Source organism: Melospiza melodia, chromosome 2 (assembly GCF_035770615.1).
Source record: "Melospiza melodia melodia isolate bMelMel2 chromosome 2, bMelMel2.pri, whole genome shotgun sequence".
NCBI classification, from domain to species: Eukaryota; Metazoa; Chordata; class Aves; order Passeriformes; family Passerellidae; genus Melospiza; species Melospiza melodia.
Genome location: NC_086195.1, coordinates 27,547,351 through 27,573,894, shown reverse-complemented (window position 1 = coordinate 27,573,894; position 26,544 = coordinate 27,547,351). Strand labels below are relative to the sequence as shown.

Below are 26,544 nucleotides of genomic sequence, written 5' to 3'. Positions count from 1 at the left end.
TTTGCAGGAGGAAAGCCTACGAAACTTTTCCAAAACAGTCAAAGTGCAAGTAGTGATTCATAACATTGGGCACATATCAGAGAAGCTTCCCAAAAAGGTATTTAGCTGTTTCCTTGTCTCTGTGCTTGGAGTGTGTGATGAAGCAGATGCAAAGAAAAAGAAAGAAGAAAATTACAGTGTAAATCAGGGCATTAAAAAAATTGAATTTCCAGTAGGAGAATCGGCTAAAAGTTGATATATTTTACTGTGAAGCAGGGCAATGGTTAAATCATTATCGCTTCTCAGAACAAATTTCTGAAATATTCAAATTCTAAACCTTGAAAAAAAAGATATTTTCAAATCTTTGAGCTGAAACGAAAGAGTTTATGTTGGGTTTTTTTCAGTCAAAATCATGAAAGAATCATAAATCTGAACCCTTTAAATAAGAAGTTTTGAATCAAAATCTGTACCACCTTAAACAAGCGGGTTGCAATCAAAAGTGGAACTTCATGGCACAAATGCATAAGAATAAGGCTTCCCCCCTTCAAATCTTCCTCAAAACAACTTTTATCTTTCATAATGACCTTTTATGTTTTCTACTGATTTGGAAGTCAGATTTGTGAATTGTCTTTGAATGTTACTTCTGTTCCCTAGATAAAATATACTCCTCATCTTGGCATAGAACAAGCTTGGGTTTTGTTTTCTGTAATGTAGCAAGAAGACAGATGTGAGCTGGTGTTCTGGAATCAGGACACCATGGCAAAATGGCATTAAATCTTTAAGTAAATCGCATTGAGAACCAGAAGCAGGTAGAATTTATTGGCAAGTCATCTGTTTTAGCTTCCTGGTATGAATATAATCAATAGATCTTCAGATTTCCAAGGAGCACAGCATAAACTGACAAATGAGATGCAGAATTATTAAAGCGCCACATTTACTGTAAGATGCACCATCAGTTGCTTTATTCTTGTGTTTGAATGAAGAAGTGGGGAATGGGACATAGGACCAAGAAATGCAAATGCTGTTCCATTAAGTAAAAATGAACACTTTGGTTCTTCTCTGGATGTGGACAGTAAAAATATGGTATTCCTTTTGCAAAACAGAAACTAGATTACTTCAGATTAAGTTCTCATTTAGTTCAAATTTCTAGCTAAACACAGGTCAGAACACAGTCTCATTGACACTGAGGCAAGAAGCAGGCATAAACTGATTTATTGCTGTACTTCTATGCCTACCTTGGTCCATCCATTTCCATAAGACCTAGGCCAGCTGAAGGGCACATGGTGCCTAGCTGCTAGAGAGGCTTTGGGATCTTCAGAACTCAATCAGTTGTACTTGCTATTTCCACCATGCTGCTGCTTGTATAGCAGCATATTTACACCACAACAACAAAATACACTTGTTGATGTAAAACATTCCTCTCTAGGTGTGAGAGTCTGTCCGAATTTTCCCTCATCTGCCTCACGATTGTCATTGGGAGACCACTGAAGAAAAGAAACCCTCCCCCCCCATCTAGAATCTCTGGCTCTGAAGGAGAAAGTCACTGGACTTTCTGGACACTGGACACTGCCAAAGGCCCTGAGACCTGAAAGGACAGTGTTATTGTTTTCACAGGTGTGTTTGCTGTATGCTACACTGAGAAGAAGGGGCACCATGCCCTGGTTGCAACAATAAGCTTTGGAAGCCATCCCACCTCTTGGCCTGGCTGGACTTCTCCTGAGTTTTGGGTGGTCTCCCACAGAAGACCCTCACCTGTTTTACAACCACTGTGACAGACAGACTGAGATGTAAGAAGCCTCTCCATCAAGGACTGAGACATGGAACACCCATGTGACAAAGCTCCTCTCCTCCTTCCAAGGAGTGGGACTGAAACCCCCAGCCTGGGGGAGGTGTGTGGGGGAGGCAAGCTGACCAAAGTGAGATGTTTGCCTGCAGGATGTGACCACTGGACCACGAACACAGTAGTTCTTGCCTGATGCCTAGCTTGGACTCTGGGTACCCCCCTTTCTATTCTTCCCCCCTGAAGGCCTTTGTTTCGGTTGTGAAATTTATTCTCCCTTCCCCCAACAAAAAGAATATAATTGGGGTGCAAATGAACTGTGCCTTTGAGATCTCCCCAGTGTAACAGGCAGACCCTCGACTGGACTGGACCAAAGGACGTCGTCTCTGCGTTGGTAGCTATATCCCCTCTCTCTCTCTTCTCTCTCTTTCTCTCCCTTAGTCCCTCTATCGCATTTTTGCTGTGGTTATTTCAATAAAACTGCGTTTGTTTTGATTATCACTGCAAACCCCCTTGTGCCGTGTTGGTTTTTGCACCCTGAGATCCCTCCTACGAACCATTGGGTCATCTCTTCACTAGGATGGATCCTGACACTAGGCTGTTTGGGGTCACAGTCCAGGCCTGCCAGATGCACACACTGCACCAGCAGTGACTGGAACCCGACCATTTTCATCCTGCAGAACAGGAACCCAAATGGCCACTGCTCCTCTCCCATCTTGCTCTGGCACCAGGTAACACAAGTTTGCTTCAGGGAATGTTCAAGCCCACTTCTGAGGGCAGGGCACTGCTTGGCTGTTCTGGTAAAGTTCCTTGTTGCTATGAAAATTGCTCAAAACAGGCAAATACTCTTGGAGGAACATCGAGTATATTACAAAAATTAAATGTAGTGCTTAAAAACCAACTTAAAGCTAAAAAGTTTAAAGTTTCCTCACTTCATTTATTCAAGAATTTACTAATTATATCTTACAGTTGTGTCTTGTTTTCCCACTGAGATCTGAGACATAAAATTATGAGCCAGCATTATTTATTGGCAATATTTGTGTGGGTCATCCTCACACCATAATGCTCTCTGGTCCCTGATGGCCATTATAAAGAAATTTGGAGAGATTTGTCTATGACTTGATGGAATTCAGTGGTGATCATTATTTCTCCCAGTCCTCTTGCCATCCTCGTTGATGGCTGTGCTAAGAAATCACTAACATCTGAAATCACTAAAGTCTGAATGCAGCCTTTACCCACTCTGTAGGGCAGAAACTGAACCAATTGACTGTCTTCAGCCCTGTGGCCTTGGCTTAGGCTTCTCCTTGTGCTTACAGCACTGAAATCATCTTTGTACAAATCTGAAATATTTGACTTGAATTTAGGAAAGATGCATACCTTTGCATCTCAGAGATGAGGGTAAAACAGCTTAGGCCTCTTTGGTATGTGATCACAAAGAATTCTGTCATTTTCACTTGATAACTTGATTCCAACTGCTGTGCCTCCATTATAACATTTATTTGTATCTCCTTTTGAAGCATAGTTCGTCATGTAATGATAATATATATCACTACTTTAAAGTATTTATTACAAATAAGAAAGGATTATACAATGCACTGGACCTCTCAGTGGGTTAGAACAGATTAAGCTTCTTTGTGAAAACTCTGTTCTTCTCTCATTCTAATTCTGTAGCGCTCTTAGAGACAATATCCAACTGCAGCCCAAATACACAGAATGGTCATACAAAATGTTAAGCCTGATCTTTCATCATGACAGCTATCATGCTGCTTTCCATTAAGGAAATAATGTTAGAGGCTTTTATCATTATAATCAGGAGGTGACTAAATGCCAGTCTCTGATAATACAAAAGATCCCTGTGATCTTGAACCTGCTTTTGGTTTGTTCGTCCCCCACCACCTACACTTGCGTTGTGCAAGTGGCTATTCTGAATAGTAACGTAGATTGGAAAGTTGATTTATACTCAAAAACTTTTAAAATATATTAATATATTTCTCCATGCCTTTAATAACATGATGGCTAGCAGTAAATTCACTAGCACTGATTGATCACACTGATAGCCTGCAATTGTGAACACCTGATTAACCCTTCAGTTATGCGCTTCTAATCAGACCTAACAACCTGGCTATAGGTACAGCTACATCCAGAACACAGGTCCTGAATAGTAGGGAAGGCAATCTCTAATTGGATAATTCAGGTTACTTAAGAAAGAGCATATGAGTAAAACAGCACCACCTGGCTGTATGTGTGGTATTAACTGTGAACACACCAAGGGAGATACTTGATAAAGCACAAGCTTGTGCTGTGACTGAAGATGTAAATAGGCACTATAAACCCAGCTATTATTGCATGTCTGATATCTAAAGGATGGAAGATAGTCACTTGGCAGCTGTGGAAGATAGTCACTTGGCAGCTGTGACTTCTTACTCAATTGGCAATGCACTATTTTACAAGGGTTGGTCATTTTAGATTAATCATTATAAAGAGTCACAGTGCCATCTAGAGACTGCAGACAGCTTTCAGAACTGATACTAAAGGAACAGAGAAGGCTTTGTTGTCATACTTAAGTTTAATACATTATGCCTTGAGAACACTGCTTTTCACTGAAACAATAGCTTGCTTTGTGGTTATTAATATCCAGTTTTGATCACAAGCCTACTTCTTGTCTTCGTGGAGTTTTTTTTTGAAATTCAATCTTTTACATGAAAATGCAAAGAAGACTGCGGCCTGGTGAAGGCAGGCTTGAGCAAAACTAACCAGACAACCAACCTGAGCCCCTGAAGTATTTTTGGCTGAAGTGCAGGTGTGGTGTTATACACCAGAAGGCACCAGGCACTCATGAGATAATCTGAGGGAACTTCAGAGTGAATGCCAGTGACACATGCTTTCCCTTGTTCTATTGTCGTGGAAGGCAAGGCTGCTACAGGAAGTACTGTGCACTTCCAGCCTTTCTGGTTAGGGCTGTGTTGGGAAGCCTGTGTGCTCAGTGTTGGCTGTGAAAACACAACCTTCACACCTACAGGCAGGAAGGCAGGCACAGTGGCATGAGTGTCTGAAGAGCATTACCCCTCTCTGCTCCATCATGTGTGGGGGAAAAAACACTTGCCAAAAGCCAGTTACCAGAAATGCCAAGGTAAACAATCTGGGATAAGCAAACGAGAAAAGCAACACATTCTGATTTTTTTTTAAATTAAACCAAAGAGATTTAATTAATGTCTTCTAATGAAAAGAAGCCACTCAGAATTTTCCTGAGACCTGAAGCAGGAGTTGCAATCTGCCCCTGTAAACAGTCTCCTGCATCTGTGTCAGACAATTTGGGATTCAGATGGCCCAAGAGGAAAGAGCCAGTTTTGGGAGTTGGGTGACATGGTTCATGGCCATAGTTTGTATAATTCAGTCAGATGTCCAAAATCAGTTGGGTTATGTCTCCTGTTTCTGCAAAGAAGATGCAAACATTTCATTTAATTCCCACTTCTGGGGATTTGGAAACCCAGGGCCCACAGAGGTGCTGTAATTTGTGCTTATACTTCATATTTTTGGTGCCTTGAAGGAGAAAGGAGAGGAAGATTTGGAGGCCTGGAGGCTCTGCAGGTTATTTGGAAAGCCCAGCAATTCCCCAAAACTGGCAGTCCCTCATTCCACCGTTCCTGGTATCTGTAAAGCCATTTCAGAGCTGTGACAACAGCTACCCATAGCCTTTGCACTGGATGTTGTTGCACAACTGAATGGAAACTTTGAGAAAAGTTTATCAGGGAGACCCTCTTGCTGAGTCACACGGTGCAGGATGTATCATCATGCTTTCCAAACTCCTTCTCAGAGAGGAGTCAAGGTGCAGCTGCATCCAGTCCTGCCCCCAGACATGGTCATTAGTTTGTACCTAAAGAATGTATAGGTGAAATAGAACCTCTATCTGAGTTTGTCCTGCAGGATTTAGGATAGCAAACCAGATATTCAGTATTAATAAAATTAACTATTTAAAAAAAAAAATTGTTAGTTATTAGGTAAGAAAGTAAAAATTGAAAAAGTGAAAATGGAAAAGAACAAAATGTCCAAAAGACAAAAGGCTTTAATCAGAATTATTTACTACAAAGTAAGACTAAAAATATAGTGTACTTCTTATTAAATCAATATCAGAGCTAGCTTATCAAATATATATTGATGTTACTCACCCATACCAATGGCCATGGGGAATCATTTTCACCCAGCCTTGAGGGGTATCCTTGAGGGGCATCTCCATGTAAGAGAAGGATCTTCAGACACCTTAGGGAGACATGCTAGAAGTCCCCCCCATGAAAAAGCTGGACTGGTCTTTTTAAAATGATTGACTGTCAATCATGTACAAGTACGTGTTGTGCCTGCTGTGGTGGGCTGACTCTGGCTGGGTGCCAGCTCATCAGGCCACTCCACCACTCCCCTTCCCAGCTGGACAGGGGAGAGGGAATAGGATGGAAAACAACTCATAGTTTGAGATAGGGCTGTTTACTAGAGCAAAAGTGAAAGTATGGGAGTGCATAAGCAAAGAGAGGGGAAAAAAAAGTTTATTCTCTACTTCCCATCTGCAAGAGATGTTCAGCCATTTCCCAGGAACCAGGGCTTCAGCAGGTGGAGTGGTTGCTCCAGAAGAGCAAAAGTTGCTCTCCCAGTTTCTCCTCCTTTCTTAGCTTTTATGTCCGAACTGACACCCTGTGTGGAATATCCCTCTGGTTAATTTGGGTCAGCTCTCCTAGCTGTGTCCCCTCCCAGGATCTTGCCCACCCCAGCCCCTTGATGGGGTGGGGTTATGTGGAGGGGCAGCACTGATGCTGTGCCAGTGCTGCTCAGCAGTACCCAAAACACTGGCGTGTTATCAACACCTTTCCAGCTACCCATGCAAGGCACAGCACTGTGAGAGCTTCTAAGGGAAAAGAAACTCCAGCTCAGACCCAATACACCTGCTCAGCAAATGTGCTTTATTGCTGAAAGAGATATTATCAGCTCTTGGGTTTCTCCTCCTCAACACTTCTGGCTCTCACACTCCTCTCAGGGCCTGCACACCCGTACTGAGGTGCCAGCCTCAGCCAGGAAGCATCTGTCTGGCACTTGCTCATGACGGGTCTAAACTGAGATTGTTTGGCAAGCATTCTTCAGCTCCAAAAATCCTCTTTGCTCAGTCCATCATTGCCAACTTGTAAATGAGGCAAAGTTTGAGCTGCTGTACCCTAGCCCAGAGTGTCCTGCTACAGATGCTTGAATACATGACTTCTTTGCATACCACGCAAATTTAAAATCTTCATTTTTCCCTTTTAAGCAGACTGAAAATGGAGTTTGGGTAGCTGACTGATGGTAATAGCATACTGTGTGGGTTAAGGAAAAATCACTGGCAGACCTATTGGACCTTCATTTCTCCCAAAAGTACATCTTGTTGAAGAATTACTCTTCCCCTGGCAGAGGGAGAGAGACACTGCTTTTTGTTGCTTCAGGAATGGGCACATAAGGATGTTTAGCTATCATACCCTCATCTCTCTATTTTGTTTTTATCTCATGAAAGGGTTTTTTCTCTTTGAGAAATGAAGGTAGAATGGTGCTAGAAGCTTGATGACTATCACAGCCAGCCCAGGATTATCTCCTGCAGGAAGAGCCATTGTGCATACCTGCATCCAGTGACCATTAGGCAGGGCAGGTGTCTCAGCCCTCCCTGAGACAGCTGGCAGAGTGACTGTGTTGGGGCACCGAGGATGTCAGGGCCAAAGGGAGCCCAGCCACTGCTTTTGGCTCCGGCAGGTGCTGTGTGGCCCATGGGGCAGCCCTGCTCCTCCTGCACCACCACAGTGCTGTCTCTGAGGAAACCAGGACAGCCCATGGTGAGCGGGGTGGTTAAATCCCTGCCTTGCTCTCTTCCCTACCTGTTCTTTAACATATAAGAGCATCTGTTTTTGAAGTGACAAACCTTATACAAGGCTGGAACTGATTAATGAAAATATCAAAATTTGAGGCTGGCCTCAGCATCCTGCTGTAGCCCTCAATCCAGGGAGAAGTCAACACAAAAGGTATGCAGTGTACTGGGAGTTATCAATCACCACTGGACACAGGGTGACTATGTACCCATCAGCCTTATTCTTTCCTGAGATGACAAAAGGAACCCTCCTTTTCTTTTCTCTCTCTCAACTCAGCTGAGTGAAATGTAAAAAGGGGAGGGAAAATGACGTGTTCCAACCAAAAATATCAATACAAGGGAGCCCCCCAGAAGCCTCTTGAGATTGGTCTCAATTTCGAGTCCTATCCCTTCACGGAGTTGCTCTAAGAATTGTGACAAAAGCCCCCTCTGCCTCTCTTTAGATAGATATAGAGAGATGTGTATTGCCCAAATACAATATGCTAATACAGAGGTGAGATCTCTCTGTTGATTTATATCAGTTACCTTGTTGGTTCCTTCTTAGTTTCTATACATAATTTAATTGCAGTTTAAAACAAATAACTGGACAAATTCTGTAACATAATCCAGAAATCCGTTTTCTCAGTCACTATGAAAGAAATTTCTCACTTGTTTTGGGGATCTAAAATTTAACAACTGAGTACCTTTCTACTCCACCTGCTGTTAGCCCAGTATTAGATGTAACCATTGCATATTTGTCTGTAACAAGCTGAGTGAAATGTTATTTTATGAAAGCTGTTAAGGAAACCTACAGAGCAGCTCTCAGTTTGAGAAGGCAGTTTAATGGATCATGAAGTGACAAACCAGCATGACAGGCCTTCCATATTTTTCAGCAGTAAAACTTCTGAAAAAACTCCTCACTAAAACAAAAAGCCCAGCATGTAGTAAAGAGCGCGGGCTGCAGAGCGGAAGGGCCTAATAGGGCTCTCAGAGGGTGTGCAAGAAAACAGATTACTTGATAGTCTGCTGAAAGGTCTGCTGTTAAAAATCACCTTTTAGTACGAGACTAATAATCTCCAATTTTGCAAGGAGACTTGTGGATAACATCTGATTTTTCTGTAAATCCAGATGTTCCACTTGCACAGTTTTACAGTCACGTTCAGGGCTTTTTCCATGGGGCTGGGGACAGTCAGGGCCAGGACCAGGCAGTCATCCCTGACAGTTTCCTGGCGCACCTTGACTGGAAGCAGCTCCTGGGTCAGGTCACTGTCCCTTGGGAGCACCCGGGACACCCTGCAGCCATGCCAGTCATCCCCAGGGGCTGCGTTCAGGGCTCTTTGTATGTAAAGGGTTTCTGCACTGCAGTTTCTCTCTTTTGGTCCTATTCACAGTTGCAGAACATTGGAAATTTTTTGCATATATGTTAAGTGGTGTCTCATAACAAGTCTTTTCTTCACAGGTGAGTAATAAGGTCCTTGTGAATTCATATCCAAAGAGATGTATTCTCTAGATCACAGAAGTGAGGTGTTGAGCTGCAAGTAGGACAGACTCAACAAACAGAACAGGGAAGGCTTGCCACATTTGCACTGCCAGTGTGTCAGGTTGCAGAGATGAGCTGAACCACAAATGATTGCACAGTAAGATGTATTTTCCTCCCTTTTAATGGAGCATATCTATACAAATAGATCATAATAGTCTTTATGTAAGCACAAAATCTTACCCCTCTCTCCTCTACAGGAGTTAAGTAAGCTTTGTTGATAAACTCTCAGACTTCCAAAGAAAAATTGAAGTTTTTGTGCCGTTAATTTTAATTTCTGCTTCCTCCTTCGTGATTATTTTAACCAGTGCAGTGGAGTTATTTTCAGAGGCACCAAGCCAGAGAATCATTGCACTCAGCTTTCATGCTGTGAGATGGAGCATTTGGGTTTGAATATGAATTTGATAGTAGCAACAGTAGCAGTGGGAAGCTTTATCTGTGAAAGGGAGTCAAAATGGAACAGAACTGAGAACTCCATCAGCAAGACAGTCTATTATAGCTGTGCTGAACAGCTATAGTTGTTCAAGTCCTTTCTTTTTCCCCTGTTAATCAAGTGAGAGAAAGCGTGTTCCTGCCTGGCTCAGCACTTCTAGCCTAGGCATGCTGTAAAAACACAAAGCCCTTGATAAATGTTGGCCTCTACTAATTTGTGTCAAAAAGAACAAAGATTGTCTAACTAGTTTGGGGGTCTACAAGAACTGATTTGGGCTGAAATGCTAAACTACAATCTAATTTCATAAATTTTCATCTAATTATTTGCAAAATAATGAAATCTAGGAGGAAACCAGCTAAGGGTTAGGGAGAATGTGTCTCATGGAGAGAGGGCAGGTGCCTTTGCAGGCAAATAGTAAGCTGCCAAAGTGAAGCTCTTGGGCTCTGAAATCCACAGAAAAGCTGGGAATCCTCTCATGGTCTGTACTCAGGTCACTTTTATAAACTGCCCTTGAAAAAGAGAAAAATTCACCTGCTCATATACAACTGTGCTGGAGAAGATAAAAATTAATTTGATCAGAGAAGCTGAAGCAGTGTGGGAAAACCATCCTGCAATGCAGTTCATGGGCCATGTTCACATGAAAGTCATGATACTGTACTTCATACTGCCCTAATGAATCCCTTGTCATATGAGCAAGCATCAGTGCTTGCTGTGTCTTTAAACAAAAGTAAGCCAAATGGTCTTTAGATATTTTCCCCCTTTTATTATTCTCATCAGCCTTTGATTGTTTAGGAAAATCAGATTCTGTTTCATTCATTAATCTTTTTTTTTCCCCAGTTCCCTTCCCTCCTTTGCTGCCTTTCCTGTGCCCTTCCCTCCCCTGTGGCTGACCTCAGCCCCTGACCTGCTGGGTGAGTGGAACTGGCTGTGAGACACCAGCCACTCTTCTTAGTGACCCTCACTGTAAGGACTCCTTACAGCATCTCACTTATGCTTCCCATGGCCTGCTGCTTATTCTGTGCCCCTTTTGTCTGCCTCCCTCCCTTCTAGCCTATGATCTGCTCTGTTGTGATTTCCACTCTCCTTCAGGGATTCCCTTTGCTTCCTTCTGGCTTTTCTTTGAGGAATCACAGAAGATTTTGACTGAGACAACTGGCTAACAGAACCCTTTAAATTAATTGATGCATTCTCTTGGAATCTGGGGCTACCAAGCCGGTTTTCCCTAAAACCATTCTTCCATTATGTTTTCTACCACAAGGCACAACTAAAGGGACACCAAGCTGAATGTCACCTTTGCTGGGGCATCTGTAGGTTCCCATATTCAGACTTCATCTGAACTTTGCAGCTTCTGTCTAGCAGGACATGTTTTTTCCTACTGATTTTTACAGATAAGGTTCCTATCCTGGCTGGCCTTTCACAGTATTATCCTCTTATGTACAAGAACTGTACTCACCTTTGTACAAAAAACATGTATCTTCCTGTTTCTTTTTCTACATACCCACTAGTAACCATTTTTGGAAGTGGGATGATGGCTTTTGGCTTAACCCAGATAGGCAGCCTTAGTGCTTTCTTTGCTTATTACATGCTCCATAAATTCAGCTTTAATCAGTTCTCCTGGCCTATTCTTTTGACCCCATATTTTTAAGTCTGTGACTTAAACTCCTATTTGTGTTTTAGCCTTTAGCTTTAGAAAGCTGATACTTTCAAGCATAAGCTTCTGTATGGGTATTCATGTCTGTCTTGCCCAAGATATGAATCCAAGCCTTGTGTGAACTTGTCCTGTAAACTCCTGAGAGCTGGGACCATCATTTTGTCCTGTGCATGGACTGCACATCCTTGGAGAGCCTGGTTCTCTGACCACCTCTCTGTAGTGCTGCCCAGACCATCAGGAAAGGAAGAGGGTTATGTGAGAGAAGTTTGGTAGTTGTGGGATAAAAGTTAAATGCTGGCACCCCAGTGGTTTAGAAAACAATGCAAGTTAAGTTAAGTTTGTGTGTTGTCATCCTGCTTTTCTTTACATTATTCAGTGCCTCACTGCTATGGGGGATGGGGTGGGAAATAAGTGTTATTATATTAGTAATGGTAAAAAGAACTACTAATAAGAGAAAAGTCACAAGGTGAAAATGATGGCACTGTTAATATGACTCTAGATGTGAAGGACAGATAAACACCCTGGATAGAGTCTTGTCAAATATTAAGACAAAAGCTAAAACTTTTATAGTGCAGTTATATGTGATGGAGTATGTAAAGGAAGTACAGAAATGTGATTATGTGTAAGTGAGGTTTGTCACTTCCTACAGCTTTATTTGCACATTTCTTTACAGGAAGGCAGTACTTTGGGGGCATTATGATGTGAGCTAACTTCTTACTGCATTTCATTAATTGATTTATGTGATATTTGAGACCAATGAATGATGTCTTAGAAGCTGAATTTTCAGGGTATATTTTTATACTTTTGTAGAAAATAACTAAAACAGCTACATTCCTTCTTTCTGCTGCAATTAAATTGTTTTAAAATAAGTATGCCATATATAAACTGGACATTCAGTATTGTTTCACTCTAATTCACTCCAAGGGATCTATTAACAAGAGCCTCAGAGGCATATCATAACGCTTAAATACAAACATTGCAGCTATTATAATCTCAGGGAGTAATTGAATATGGATCACTCTGAACCCTGACAATGTGGTTGCCAGTGAGAAGGAAATTATTGTTTTATGTCTCTATCCTTTAAGTAAACATTTAAGCAACATTCTAGATAATTTTTAAGACCAAAACCCACTACTTGTACATATATTCATGTCTTATAAACCTTTTTTAATTGTTTGGCTCTGTAACTTTTTAATTCAAATTTTAGCACAGACAAGTTTGAACTATCATTCTCAGTTCATTTTGGACTACCACCTTCATTCTGAACTACCATTTTCTCTTTACTTGTACTTTAAAAAATGGGCAGTATGTTAAGAGAGTTATAAAACAGGTTTTTCCTCCTAGGTTTATATTTTGTTAGAAAGCCAATGGGAGAGCTCTGATGCCTTGGGGCTCCACAGACAGCTGTAGCAGCAATCTCTAAGTAACAGACACACTAGTTCAATTTTCTTCTTAAATTTACATCATAATGATTTTTCTTTCAGTATCAAGTAAATCTTGCCATCAACGGATGCTACTAAAAAATCCCTTTGTGTCCAGGCACAGTAAATTGCAAAAGTACAGCCTGATGTAGATATCATGCTAAAGCTGTAAATTGAAATTAAATGTAATTTTTTGCTGTAACAGTTCTTCTTGCAAAAACATTATTGGTTCTGTTCATAGAGTAAGCCACAGGACTGGGACTGCCCAGAGACCCAAATCAACAAGAGCTCATATTTCAGGAGATTTAGCTAGAACTCAACTTACTTTCAGTTTTCTTATGTTGTGGCTGTTTTTTTCTTTCTGGCTAGATAACAAATGACCTTCAGCTCCCTGCTTTACTCACAACAGTTTAAGCACACTAGTTTTGCTTTTGACCACAGCTTTTATTTAGCCCCGATATCCCACAGTGTGCCTGATGATTCGCTGAAGGTCTCACCCTCACTGTTGTCATGCAGCCTAGCTTCTCCCCAGATTTCCTGTTCTTACAGAAGACACCGTCAAGAGCTTTCCTGTGCTGGAGCTGCAGCCAGGAGACAGTGCAGAACCAGAGCTCCAACTGTGCTTGTTAATATGAGGGGTCACTATGAAATAGCCTTGCTATGTTTTACAATAACAGGAGGAAAAAAAAGAAAATTAGTCCAGGCAGCTGAATGGCAGAAAACCAATGATCTAAACGGTCAACAAGGGCTTGGCACTGCTGCCAAAATGTTGCATGTCTTGTTTCTCTAGCACCTATTTGTGAAGGAAAGAGTGGCTAACTATCCTGCTATTCTAATCAAAAGACTTGCTTACTTATAGGCATCAAATTTTATAGAAGTAGTAGCCAAAGTGGTGCCAGAGAAAAGTAAAGAGAACAATCGCAAGAAAAGGCGGCTTATGGAAAAATACTTCCTTCAGAAGTGATTGCAATAACTTCAGAAAGTGCAAGATTGACTGAAGGATGTGCTTGTTTTGATATACAGAAGATTTTTAGGAAGTGAAACTCTGTTTCTTTCCCATGCTATGGTAGAAGCAGGCCAAGAGACAGACTCTCAGGAAAAAGAACTTTGTTTTCCCCCTGTTCTCTACCATCTGAAAGGACAGTCACTGCAAGAGGCCATCCTAGGAACTATGAAATCTCCTTAAGTGGATGCGAAATAAAAAAACCCACTATTTTGTTTTGGAATGGAGTAAAATAACTTTCAGCACAGATTACCGAGAGCTATTGCTTGGTTTGGTGTAGCTAAGATTCCCAGAGGCTCAGCCTGGTGCAATTGCCTCCGCCACCCAAGCCCCACTGCCTTGGGGCATCACTGCCATTTCAGCTCCCCAAGTCTCTTATCATACATTATATCAGACTTAAGATCATCAAGTCATATTTCTTACCACTCTTCAGACTTGGCTGAGGAGGCAGCCTGGGTATGCAGGTTTGTGTAAGCCAAAAATACTTGTGAGATTTGTTAAGCTGGAAATGTTTGTGTTAGGAAATGTTTGCTCAGAGTTTACATTAGGTTACATTAGGCCCATGGAAATATATTGTTATGTGAGCCCTACATGCGCTGTAAAGATTCAGTGCTGTGTGGTACAAGTTGTGGTGAGCCTCACGGTGCAGCTCTGTGGTGACTGACCAGGAAATCCCCCACCTGCCAGTTGTTACACAGCATCCATCAACATGTGTCCCAGGCTGGGATCTGCAAGTCCTGTTGTATATTTGTTGTATATTTGTTTTCTATTTGTTGTATATTTGTGTGGTTTTGCTCTGGATTAGCCCTCAAACACACACACAACCCCACACCCACACATATATTTTAGTGACATATATTTAGTCACATATATTTAGTGACTGACCAGACCATATTTACAGTCTCCCTCCTTTTTCCCTCCCAGATCTCTTTCTCTAGTGCATTTCAATGATTTCTGCTTTTAAATCAAGTATTCAATCCTATTCTCAGGTCCATTTGAGTATTGCAGACGGGTGAGGTGAGGTAAAAGGACAATGTTAATTCCTGAATGCTCTCAGGGAGCTGTGGAGACTGACTGAGGAGGAAGGTGATTGGGACAGCAGCTGGCGACTACTGCTGGAAGGAGACCCCAGCCCCATTTCTCCTCAAGCACTTTCTCCTCCTTAGGATTTTTTAAATCAGACAAACACTCTGCTAAGCCGACAGCAGGTAGCATGTGGTTGCTGTTTCACTTTAGGTAAATTCTACATTCAGAGCTGCAAGATCTACCAAAACTACTGTCTTATATTTTTACACCTAGGTAATGAGACCTTCAGGGAAAATTGTGAAGAACGTCTCTTTATTATGTTCTTGAAAGAGGAATTTGCAGTTGTTTCCTATCTACCTTCCTTTCAATGCAAGCAGAGTACCTGCCTGAAGCAGGACAGTGCTGAGCAGTTGCTGCTCTTCATTTGTAGAGCTGGGCTTCTGGAAAAGCCATTCACCTCACAATACCTCATGGAAAATGTTTATTTATACAATGTGAGGAAAAAAAGGCCACAAACAGTTTTAACCTGAGGAAAATACCAATGCATTTGATAAGAAGGAGAATCTTTGTCACATAAGGATGTTTGTTCTTAAGGATGCTTAGAAGACTGGGATATTTCCCTCCCAATATCGCTATCCCCATCCCATTGGAGGATAAAATAAGACTTATTCCAAATGCAGCTGTCTGCAGACAGCTGAAACTGGAGGATCTAACTACATAAACAACTTCATCCCCTTGGTGATCAGGACTTGTTTTATCAGTAACTTGTGGTCACCGCAGGACAGACCTCAGCAACAGCATCACCTTGGACTTGCCATTTCTCGGTTTCTCTCTTGCGATATCTTTTTTCCTTAGGTTTCTACATTTCTTTGAGACAAAACAGTACCTTTTTAGAGGTACTTTATTCCTGAAATAACTAAGATACCATCTGGAAATGGTCTTAGTGTGACGCATGATCAACTTGCAGTTAAACACACAAATGTTAATATAAGATTTTTGTGTGTACAAAGTTGTCAGAGAAAAAACACGAATGTAACAGCTGCATGTAAAACATGGTTGATTTTCCTTACAGTGTTCCACCAGTATTTACCTTGTTTTTTTTACAGGGTTTTTTTCACTGTGATCAAGATGACAGCAGTCCGTGCATCTTACACTGTTCCTCCATTAAACACCTTGTGTCCTTCTACAGCTGATTTTGATGAAATTTGTTTAAACCTCTGCATGAAGAGAGAATTGCCAATTTTTTTCTGGCACATCCTATGGCTTCATGACTGATGCTGAGTAAAATATCACAAATACTTATTTTCTCTTCTCAAAATCACCTGAAAAAAAGACAAGAGTACTTTTACATAATTTTATCCTCCTATACAGTCCTGACTTATTCCTGAAGCATAGGACCCTATTTTCTGGGCTTTGAGCCACTTTAAACATAAAAGTTAACTTAAAAATGTAACTATACCTCAGTGTCAACTTAGTATTTCATAGTCTAGAGGTGTGATACATAACCCAAAAATCTGCTGGTATAATGTGACAAAAGTGTCTTACTTTTTGATGTGGACTGTGACCAGTGTAGACCAACCTTTTCCTGCCTCCACAGAGCTCATGAGCTGTCAAGCTGCAGAGCTAACCCACCTCACTGGGGACAGTTCAGTAAACAACACACATGGGCTCCTGTGTGTCCTTGGCACCTCCAACTTCAGACATCCACAGCAAGCTGCCTTTGGAATAAGGTTTCTTCTCATGCTAGGCTTCTGACTTGCTCTAGAATTGCTTTGAAAGGCAGGACCCATTGTTTTCTTTGGTCCATGGAATTCCCATTTTTTCATGGAAAAATAACAAGAAGAACCTGTGAAGAGTTGCTGAGCAAGAAGAAAAAGAATGGCAGCTATTTAATACGGGAGAGTGAGAGTGTGGAAGGAGCCTTGTGTCTCTGTGTTTTGTAAGTACTCTAATACTGATGTTTATGAGCTTTCAGTTGGATCCAAAGACAACAATCGTCTTCTCTAAAATTAATAGTTCTTCCCTGATATTAACAGACTCCAAGGGAGCATGTCTATGTATTCAAGTAGTGCTGGTTGTTTTAGGTTTCCTTTATAGTGACAAATAAGGGGGAGGCATTTCCAAAAAGCTATTTTATGTAACAGTTGATAAATGAACTGTAGTCTGGTGATGCTGGTCTCTCTCTGCAGACAATAAGGGTAGCCCAGAAAAATAACTCAGCCTGCCAAAATATGCTAAGATCCTTACTCAAAGTAACTACCTCTGTAATGATGAGTAAACAGCATTTTAGCACTGTTGAGACACTGAAAAGTCTCATGGCATGTTACAAAACAATTCCTTCTTTGTAGACTTTCTGTCTGATAAAAACTCAGTCTTGTGTTTCAAAGGAATTTTACCTGATGTAAGAACATAGGCTGAGGCTGAAAATGACAAAGTTCTGTCTGAATTTATATGACAAATCCACAGACAAGATGGGCATAGAAAACTGCTACTTCTAGTCCAAAGCTTTAATTACCACAATTAAAATTTTATTATTTTCTTTTTCTGTGAGGAATAGTACTTTTATTTCCCTTTTTACTCTTTTCATATATAATTGATCTGTTCATAATGCCTTCAAAGTTTAAAAACTAGAATCTAGGTCTTTGTTTGAACCTATGAGGTTTTGCACTCTTATTGCAGATACGTTTGAATGTGACATGAAAACCTTTTAACATCTAATTAATGAACAAATATGAGAAGATATTTTTATCAATCACTAAAAATGAATTTGTTATGAAACAAATCAATGGAAAGGGGAGAAAAAGAGAGAGAGAAATGGAGTACTACTGGGTTGGCAGGTAGAAGAAAGCAGATCTTCAAAATAACAGAATGAGTTGAAGAGAAATAGCAAGTTGGGGACAAACAGAGCCCTCAGCAAGGCAGCTACAGGAACCTGCTTTCAGTATGGTGTGGAATGAGACAATGCAGGGGCTGAGGGGAGGGCAAGGAGGTGGGAGGGAAGGCACATGTATACCTTGTCACAAGGGACAAATGGGGAACCTGACACAGAGGAAGAATGACAATGTTAGAACCTGGGTTAGGCCACACCAACACAGTTGCTTTTCCTTTAATCTTTTTTTTTTTAAGGGCAAAGCAGATTTGTCTTGTGATGTCTTGCAGACACACTTTGGCCTGTCATATCTGCCTGCCACAATATTCTGCGCAGGCACATGAAAAATCATGCCTTCCAATTTGCTTTTGTGGGTTTTAGTGTTAAAAGCTGATAAAAACTGAAGTGTTTAGTGGATTTGCCTATAATCCTGACATGAACAAATGGCATAGTTAAGCTGCGAGAGCAGCAGCAGTGGTACACAGATGGTGGCTTGCACAGGTCAGAGCAAGGCTCGTGTTCAGACAGCACATGGAATAGTATTAGTGCACTGGATGAGAACTGCCGCAGAAACTGGGCTGCCTGGCAGTGGCTCACTAGGCAAACTGCCCTAAAACTGGGGGCAACCAACACTGAAACTCTTAGTGATGTTCAAAAGCAACTTTTGAATTAGCATTGCATCTCAACGCCTTGTTTAGCACCTAACATGGTTTATGTGCAAACTGATAAGCCCTTCTCAAATTACCTGATCTGTGGGCAGAGACATTGATCCACTTGCTACAGCAAACAAACTTTCTTGTCCTTTTCTGCTGGGATATGGGGGGGAGAGCATTCCCATGGAGGAGCTGGGAGGCAGAATGGTGTGACCAGTTCAAATTCATCTCTCTAACTGGGCAAGGTGCATGGCTCTTCCTCCACAGCACACTGTCTCTTTCATCTAGAATTATCCCAGGTCTCTGACAGCACTTCAGTTCAGACCTACTGGTTTTGCTACTGTTCTCCTTACTGTTCAACATGCCATTTTCCCTCTCACCTCGCCTTTCTTCCAGACCAAACATTTTGTTTATTTTTACCCTTTACTTGCTCTTGGTAAGCATTTAGTAGTTAATGAGGAGGCAGAACTTTCCATTTTTACGGTATTTTCATGTTCATTTAGTAAGAATTAAAGTACCTGAATAATATCCAGGCAGAAACATTTTAATATTTGATCAGAAAGGAACAAGTTTCAAAAATGATCAGTTCCTGGTATTTCTTTTTCTCACTTCTCTGTCTCTGTAAGCACTCACATTTGTAAAAGTACTTTTCAGCAAGGAACATGTATATTTCCACAGGTATCTCAAGAAGACAAAAACCAAAATATGCATCCCTGTGATACCACTTTTTGAATTAAACGTATTATAACTGAAAGCCTTATTCTAATTTCAGTTCATAGTAACTTTTTTTGCAGAACAAAGTAGTTTATTTTCAGTAACCCTTCACTTTTGTGCAAGTGCCCTGAGCCAGGTTTCTGCCCCAAGATTCTCCTTCTCATGACAATTCACTTCACATAGCCACAGCTGAAGTCCTCCTGATGAACTGGCACACAAGTTAAAAAAACTTGTTTTCAGATGCTGCTCCCACCTCTCCCCAACCTCCTCACTTGTGTGATGTATATTTTCTTGCAACTCTGCTACCTTTTTTGATCACAGTCACGATCTCCAGTCCACCTCCTGAATTGCTGCTACTGTGGTATCTGATAAAGCTTTTATTTCTGTTGACAAAATATATCCAAAGACATCAGTAGCCTCAGTGTTCAAACACATGCTTATTATAAAAAATAACAATGACTAAAACCTTGGGAAATGCAAAGGAATAACATTATTCTCAGAAGTAGGAGCCATGCCATCATTTTCTGGGTGCTAGTGACTGGAAGCCATTTTCTTCCTACATCTCTCCAAGAATTCAACAGCCTTCCTGTGACAGAAATAAAAAATGAAGGTTAGAAAAGTGAGGAAGATAAGAGAGAGATGAGAAGAAGTGCTGTTTGTGGAATGAAATTATGATTGTTAAAGGCCTGTGTTAGGCTTAGTTCATATGTTCTTTGAAACTCCTGGTCAGAGTAATCTTGTATTTCAAGATATTAAACCTTCACTCATTTTTGTAATTTTGTAATCTCTAAGATCTCTTCTCTTTTGCTTTCCTGTCTCTGCCTCATTCAATTTTACTGCACTTTTCATGTCTTTAATACTGTTTACAGATATGTCCACTTTGTTAATGTGATGTGTTACATATACAATGTTTTTTCACAGCTTTGAGGGCCTCATCTACACTTACCGTATCTTCAGAGAAGACCAAGGATATTTTAGAATACAGGTGAGTAACTCTCATTGCATCTCTAAAGATTGCATTAAGGAGCATAGATTTAAAAAAAACCCCATATATTAAAATATCTTAGATTCATCTATGATCAATGATCTATGATAGTGTTAATCTATTATCATTTTAGTCTATGATCATAGATTAAAAAAAATCCATAAACACAATACTATAGAAAATATTTCCAAGTTTGCTCTCTACTCAATTCTTATTGTAGATGACCTCAAAAAGTAGCTCTTGTGTTTGCAGAATTTAGTTATAATCTAAGTGGCTCTATTATTTATTAACCAGCTGTTTTCTCTTTTGTCCATTTCTTTTTGATAGCACTGATGAAATATCTATTACTTTTCTTACTTTCTCCTGTTTCTTACTTTCTCCTGTTCCTAATTACCTTTTTCTACTTGAAAGCACTGCTAGTGCATGCAGCATTTCATAAGGATCTGGGATATTGCAATGATCTTTTTGATTTAAAGAATCTATAATTCTGTGTGATTGTGAGGCATCTGAAGTGACAATGCCAAATTATGCTGCTTATTCAAGTAAAACAAGTGCATCAACCAAATCCCCAGGAAATGTGAAAGGACACTTAAAAGCTGGCTCACTCCCCTGCTTGTACTAGCACAGCCAAGAGGATTGCCAATATTAAGCAGCATTTAAGTGGTATGAGGAAATCACTTCATAAAGAACACGCCAAGCTCTCATATGCTGGTAATTTATTGCTTATTAGTGGCTTTGCCTGTGCATGAAAGACCAAATTTCCCATAATGAAGAATGGTTTACTGACAAAAAATATTCTGTTTTGGACCTTATCCACTCTACTGGGGTTATGCCGTCATTCTTGTCAGCAGGTAACTCAGATATTTTTAGACTTTTCAAACCCATTCTTCCTTATAAATTTTTGCCAATAGTGTGAAAGAAGAATTCAGTTCTTAAAATTTTTAAATCAGGTTATTTTGCCTCACTAAGATAATTGACTAAAATAATGTATTGATGTGGAAGAGAGGTTGTTTGGGTTTTTTTTTAATGCCAGATTCAGACATGAGCTTTCTAGAGTGCAGCAGGCTGGCCCCAACCAGCTAAGCACCCCTACAGCTGCTCACTCCCTCTCTCCTTAGTAGGACAGGACTGGGGGAAGAGAACACAAAGAGCAAAAGTGAGGAAACTCCTGGCCTGGATAAAATACAGTGTAATAGGTAAACAGGTAAAGCAAAGTTGTGCACACAAGCAAAGCAAAGAAGTTTAGCAACTCCTTCCCATCAGGGGGCAGATATTTAGTGAGCTCCTGGAAAGTGAGGCCTCAGCACACACATAACCACAAACGTCCTCCCTTTCCCTATGCTTTTATAGCTGAGTACAGTGTCAGATGGAGTGAGATAGGACAGCCAGCATCTTGCACACCCTCAGCCTACTCCCCAGGGGAACCAAGTGCAAGAAAGACATCCTTAGTACTGCGCAAGCACTGTTCAGCAACAGCCAAAACGTGGTGGCTGTGTTATCAGCACTGTTTCAGTTACAAATTCAGAGCACAGCTCTTTGTAGGCTGCTATGAAGGAAGTTAACTCATCCCAGCCAGACCCAGTACACACAGGCATTGGCACCCAGTCCATCCAGGGCTGAATGAAAGATGAAGGATGCAGAAAACTATAGAAAATAAATACATGTTTCTTTGTTAGCTAACAGATTAAGAGAAAGCCCCGTTCTCTTTTAATGACTACTAGTAGGCTGCTCACTGTCTGTCACTGCCCTGAAGTCACAGCACCGTAAAGTCCATGCACAGATCCACGCAGGGCTGAGCTGCAGGAGCAGTTCAGTCCTGTCAGATGAACCCACACCTAAAGAACAGTTTTTTGCACATGACCTGGGCTTCCCAATGCTGATATTTTGTAAAAGTTTGAGTTCTGTTTGTCAACTAGTTATTTAAAGGCATCATTTTAAGTGAGAACTAAATATGTTATCCCTAACTTTTGCTCTCAGACCAGAGTACAGTGTGTAATGCTGTCAATTTTCAACACTCTGCTGTAGTGGATCGCTGCAGCACACATCTACACCAATAATTTAACTGCTGTTCTTTTTGGAAAAAAAAAGATGGTGAGGGAGGTTACTTTTAATGCCATAACCATGGTTCCAAACAGGTCTCCCTAGTGTTTTAAGGACACTGCAATATTCTGTCACCAAACATGTTTACAAAACAGCTTCTTGGTAAATAAGAAACAACTTATCATTCTTTTAATTTAGGGAACCCCATGTGAAGGGAACTTGCAAACACATTCTGTTATCCTTTCCTTACAGACTTCTGAAGGTGTTCCAGAGAGGACCTTCAAAACATTAAAGGACTTAATATATGCTTTTGAAAAGCCAAATCAAGGACTGATAACAAAGCTCCGCTACCCGGTGAAGAAACCGAAGGCCTTGCAAGGAAGCCAGAGGTTCAAGTCAGAAATGGACAATGTTTATGATGGTGAGAAACTTAGCTCTGCCTTTGTGGGTTTTTTAAAGATGACAGCATTGACAGGTTTGTGGTGAATACTTGCTAAACATTGTCTTGTATGGATAGAAGTTTTACATCCTCCCTTCTCTCTTATGTTCACTGAAATGGTTATTCTTAGCTCACAGGTTACTTACCCTCACAAATGTACAAATTAAAATCACTAGAGATACACAATGATGAAAAAAGCTGCCTCCAGCTGTCTCGTTCATGGATGTTGATGCTTTTAGGCTGGAGAAGACTGAGAACCAGAATATTGCAGTTTTACTCAATGTGCTTCTGGCAAGATACCAGGCCCTTGCACTTGGGAGTTGAGGCTGTCATTTACCTTCATTGTCCAGGTTTTAAGATATATTTATATCAAAACCTTACTCAGTTAGTTCTAAGATGGGCAGGCAAGCAAGCCAGCTTGTGATTTGTATTGAAACATGAGTAAGGGATCAGCATATAGCCTTGTGCTCAGGATCACAGCTTTGGAACCAGAGTTCAGCCTCTCATTGCTCTTCTTCTGCTAATTTATGGTCACGACTCCCAGGTGTAGGGCTTCTACCTGACAGAATTATGCTAGTGGATACAATAAAGACAGAGATTCTCATAAAACTTTAGACTGTGTTGTACAGCCCCATGTTCGGAGAAGCATGACTGCAGATACTGTTGATAACTTGCTAGTACCCCTCACACCATTCTTCATGTTCCTGCTGTACAACACTGAGCTGCAGCATCCATCAGGCCACGGGCTGCAAAATAACCCTGAGACTGTTCCATCACCTCTGGCAGAGTGTGCCAAGAGCCCCAGCCAGGAGTAAGGGAAATCCTTTTGCTAAGTACAGATATCATAAAGCAAACAAAACTTTGGAGTCTCCACCCTGCCCTGTGATTTGCATCTCATGCCCAACAGCAGCTCAGCATAGTGGTGTGGGGCAGTGTTATGATCCAGTTATTAAAGTTATTAGAAATGCCTCTGCCCAAATTAAGGTGCAAATGAGACCATATGCCAGTGACAATAGTTTGGGTTTTATTTGATAGTAAATATGAGAGGGAGAGAGAGAAAAGGGAGAGTATAAAGAAGAGAAAGGAGAAAGAGGTGGGGAAGACAGAAACAGAGTGACAGAAAATATCACCACTCCATGAATCCCAACAATGTTCCTTTGATCCTCTCAGCTGGTCTTCTTGGTGGTGAAGGTCTCCCCAGAATGCACAGAATCCAGTGGCTTAATATACACTCAGGCTAGGTAGGAAAACCCAGGCACCTCCCTGGGGCAGGGAGTTTGCCATTGTCTCTTACAACAGACTCTGGGTTTTTTGCATCACGTGCAGTCCTGTGATGCAAGGCTTCAGGAACGACTCTGGGGGGCACTTCAGGGAGTCTTTGATGGATTAAGGCACTCTCTCAGCTGCCTCTCACGTGAATGCCCCATGGATGTGGCCTTCCCAAGGTTGGGGGTTCCATAGCCAGTTTGTGTAAGGGAGGATGGTTTCACTGCCCCTGCGTAGCAAAAAACACGCCAAAACTTCCTCCCCCCACCTCGGCTGGGGGAGAAATCTGTACAAACCTCCTCCCAGAAAAGGGGTCTGACGGCTATGGTCTCCCCCACCTTGAAGCAAGGCAGAGATGATTCTCAGTACGGCTGCTGGGTTTGGCTCACATTCTTTTCCTTGTTTACTTGTTTGTTTCAGGTGATTGAAGAATGGGTTTTCGTTTATCTAATCTCAGTAGTTTGGGTAACTTCAGGGAGGCTTCTTTGGTTGTAACTTCTTTATACAGTTTTTGTTATAATGAGCAGAACTTTGGTATAAAGTTTGAGGCATGAACTATTTCAGACTCTGACAGACAGCCCCTCTGTGCTGGGGTTTCACACATAAGGGCAGTGCAACTGCTCTGGCCAAGCTCCCCCAGCACAGCGTGCACTGCTGCAGTTTTGGGGTCTGACCCCCAGCAACCTTGCTGAGGGGAAGCCACAGAGACACATTTCCCATGTCATCAACATTACCTTGTCACCTGTATCACACAGCAAATATGCCACATTTGCTCTAAAAATGTTGTTATGGTTTCTTATCATTGCTGTTGCAGGGAGACAGAAAATATTGCAGTAACATGGATATGTTTTTAGAAATTTTTGGTGTTGCAATAGGAATTTTTCTTGAAGATGAACAGTGTCCTCATCTGGAATCACAGGGAGAAAAATAAACCCTTATATTTCAATGTCAAAATATAGGCAGGCTTCCATAAATATGAAGGCTTTTTAGAAATAATCAAGCTACTTTGGAATTGTTTTTATTAAATTTTGATTTAAATTTCACTTATACAGCATTCCAAACTTCCCTCTCAGGCTGCATTATTACATGTCCACAGCAGGGGCTTATGTAAATGTCATGCTCTCCGAAACACAGGCACTGCCCAAAGCACAGCAGTGCTCCCCAAAGCAAGCACGTCCCTCACGTGCCACCAGCAGCTGGCTTTGCTGCACGCGGGACCGAGCATTGCAGCACAACCAGCGGAACACCTCAAGGGACTGAGGACATGATCCTGGTGGTTGGAGATATTTGAGCTTTGTTTTCTAGCTTAGGAACAGCTTTTCTGAGGGCAGCTGTTTGAAGAGCAATCGGTTTCCATAGTGGAGCTTTGAGTTCCAAGCACTGAATTTCTGCCTTTTTCCTGGCTTCTCAAAAACTGCAACCAATCTTACAAAATGTAAGAGAGAACAGGATTTTTCAGGCTCTCCTCCTTTAGTTGGGATGAGAACTTTTCTCTTGGGTATTTATTTACAGTACAAGGGATGCATTTTGAGAGTCAGAGATATCTCAGCGACTGATTTGATTTAGCAGGAACAGATGATTTCTGACATTTGACTGTTTCTCAGGAAGAAGGGGTATCATGTGAATACAACTGTTTACAACAGTGCTTGCTGGCTCAGAAAAGGCTTTGCCTTTTCCTGGAGAATCCAGTCCATAGGACAGGAGGCCTAAACATTGGCCCTGCAATAGCACACTGAGAAACCAAACTGAGTTACTGCTACCTGCCCTGCCACAGGCTGTGCTGCACCCACAGCCTTTCAGAAGAGCACCTTGCAATGACATCTTTTTTTGTTTGATTACTTCACAGAAGCTGATGACAGCGCTGATTATGTTGATGTCCTGCCCTGAAGGATCCGTGCCTGATGGTTTCGGAAGCTGCCATTCCAGGACATGCCCTGGCACAGGGCCTCAGCTGAGGAGAGCTTCCAGCTGGGTGTCCTCTGCTCTACATCTGGAATTACCTCCTCCTTTTGCAGACTGGCAGAGCAGCTGCATCTTCAACCAGTAGATCCAGTACAAGCTATAATGCACGTTTGCTCAGCAATAAAAGAAGCATTTTTGTTACAGACACAAACACACACACGTAGGTATGGGGGCAGGAGTCCATGTATGTGTCTTCTGGTGGTTTTTAACCAGCAAATTGTCCAAGATGTTGACTGCTAGAGTGAACATTCTGCTAGAGGGCAGCAATATAAATATATTAAATGAAAAGGCATAAAGCAGTAATTTATGGCAGAATTGATAGGTGTTGATAAAAATCATATATGACAAAACTATTAGCATTTTAAGATGCTTTAAAACCCCCAAACTCTGTTATTTTGCATATAATTCATGTTACCGATGAGGTTGGAGGAGTGAATAGTATTTCAGCAATGTCAAGGAATACTAGTAGTCAGTAGCTTGAATAATGCAAATTAAGACAAAAATGCTGTGTTAAATCCATGCCATAAAAAATAAATAACCAACCAGAGGAAAATGCTTTGAAATATTTTGACGTTGAGGAACGGCTCTGGCAGATTACAAGAGGATTACAAGTTGTACATACATGTCAGCATGAACACATCCTTTTTTTAATAGGTTCTGTACTTATGGGAATACTTACTCCATTTGATTTTCTACTTCCATTAGTTCTGTATTATGTATATATCTTTTGTTGTTTACTTGTTTTTAATGCAAAAATTTGCTTTAATATTAACCCCAATTTTAAATCGTTAATAAATAGTTCTGAAGGTGGCCTGCAATTAGCAGCCACAGCCAAAACTGGAATGTATGTCCTGAGCCTTCCAGCCACTACTACAGACTTGCTCACCATTTGAGACTGTGAGGAAGACATTTGTATTTGTTGCATGTTTAAGACCCTG

The 26,544-nt window shown here is 41.2% G+C and overlaps 1 protein-coding gene across 5 annotated transcripts in view; it reads left to right on the top strand.

Moving 5' to 3' along the window:
* SH2D1B (SH2 domain containing 1B) overlaps positions 1 to 26,368 on the top strand; it is a 74,945-nt gene extending 48,577 nt beyond the window's left edge. For 4 of the 5 annotated variants that reach the window (XM_063148209.1, XM_063148210.1, XM_063148207.1 and 1 more), the window contains 4 exons: positions 15,785 to 16,617; positions 19,836 to 19,899; positions 22,192 to 22,360; positions 25,491 to 26,368. In XM_063148209.1, the coding sequence (XP_063004279.1) occupies positions 16,484 to 16,617; positions 19,836 to 19,899; positions 22,192 to 22,360; positions 25,491 to 25,531 (408 nt within the window). In that variant the 5' untranslated portion in view covers positions 15,785 to 16,483 and the 3' untranslated portion in view covers positions 25,532 to 26,368. Of the gene's footprint in view, positions 1 to 1,405; positions 2,243 to 15,784; positions 16,618 to 19,835; positions 19,900 to 22,191; positions 22,361 to 25,490 lie in introns of those variants that run through there. The other variant, XR_010026657.1, reaches the window with a different exon arrangement.
* Positions 26,369 to 26,544: the final 176 nt, after the last annotated feature.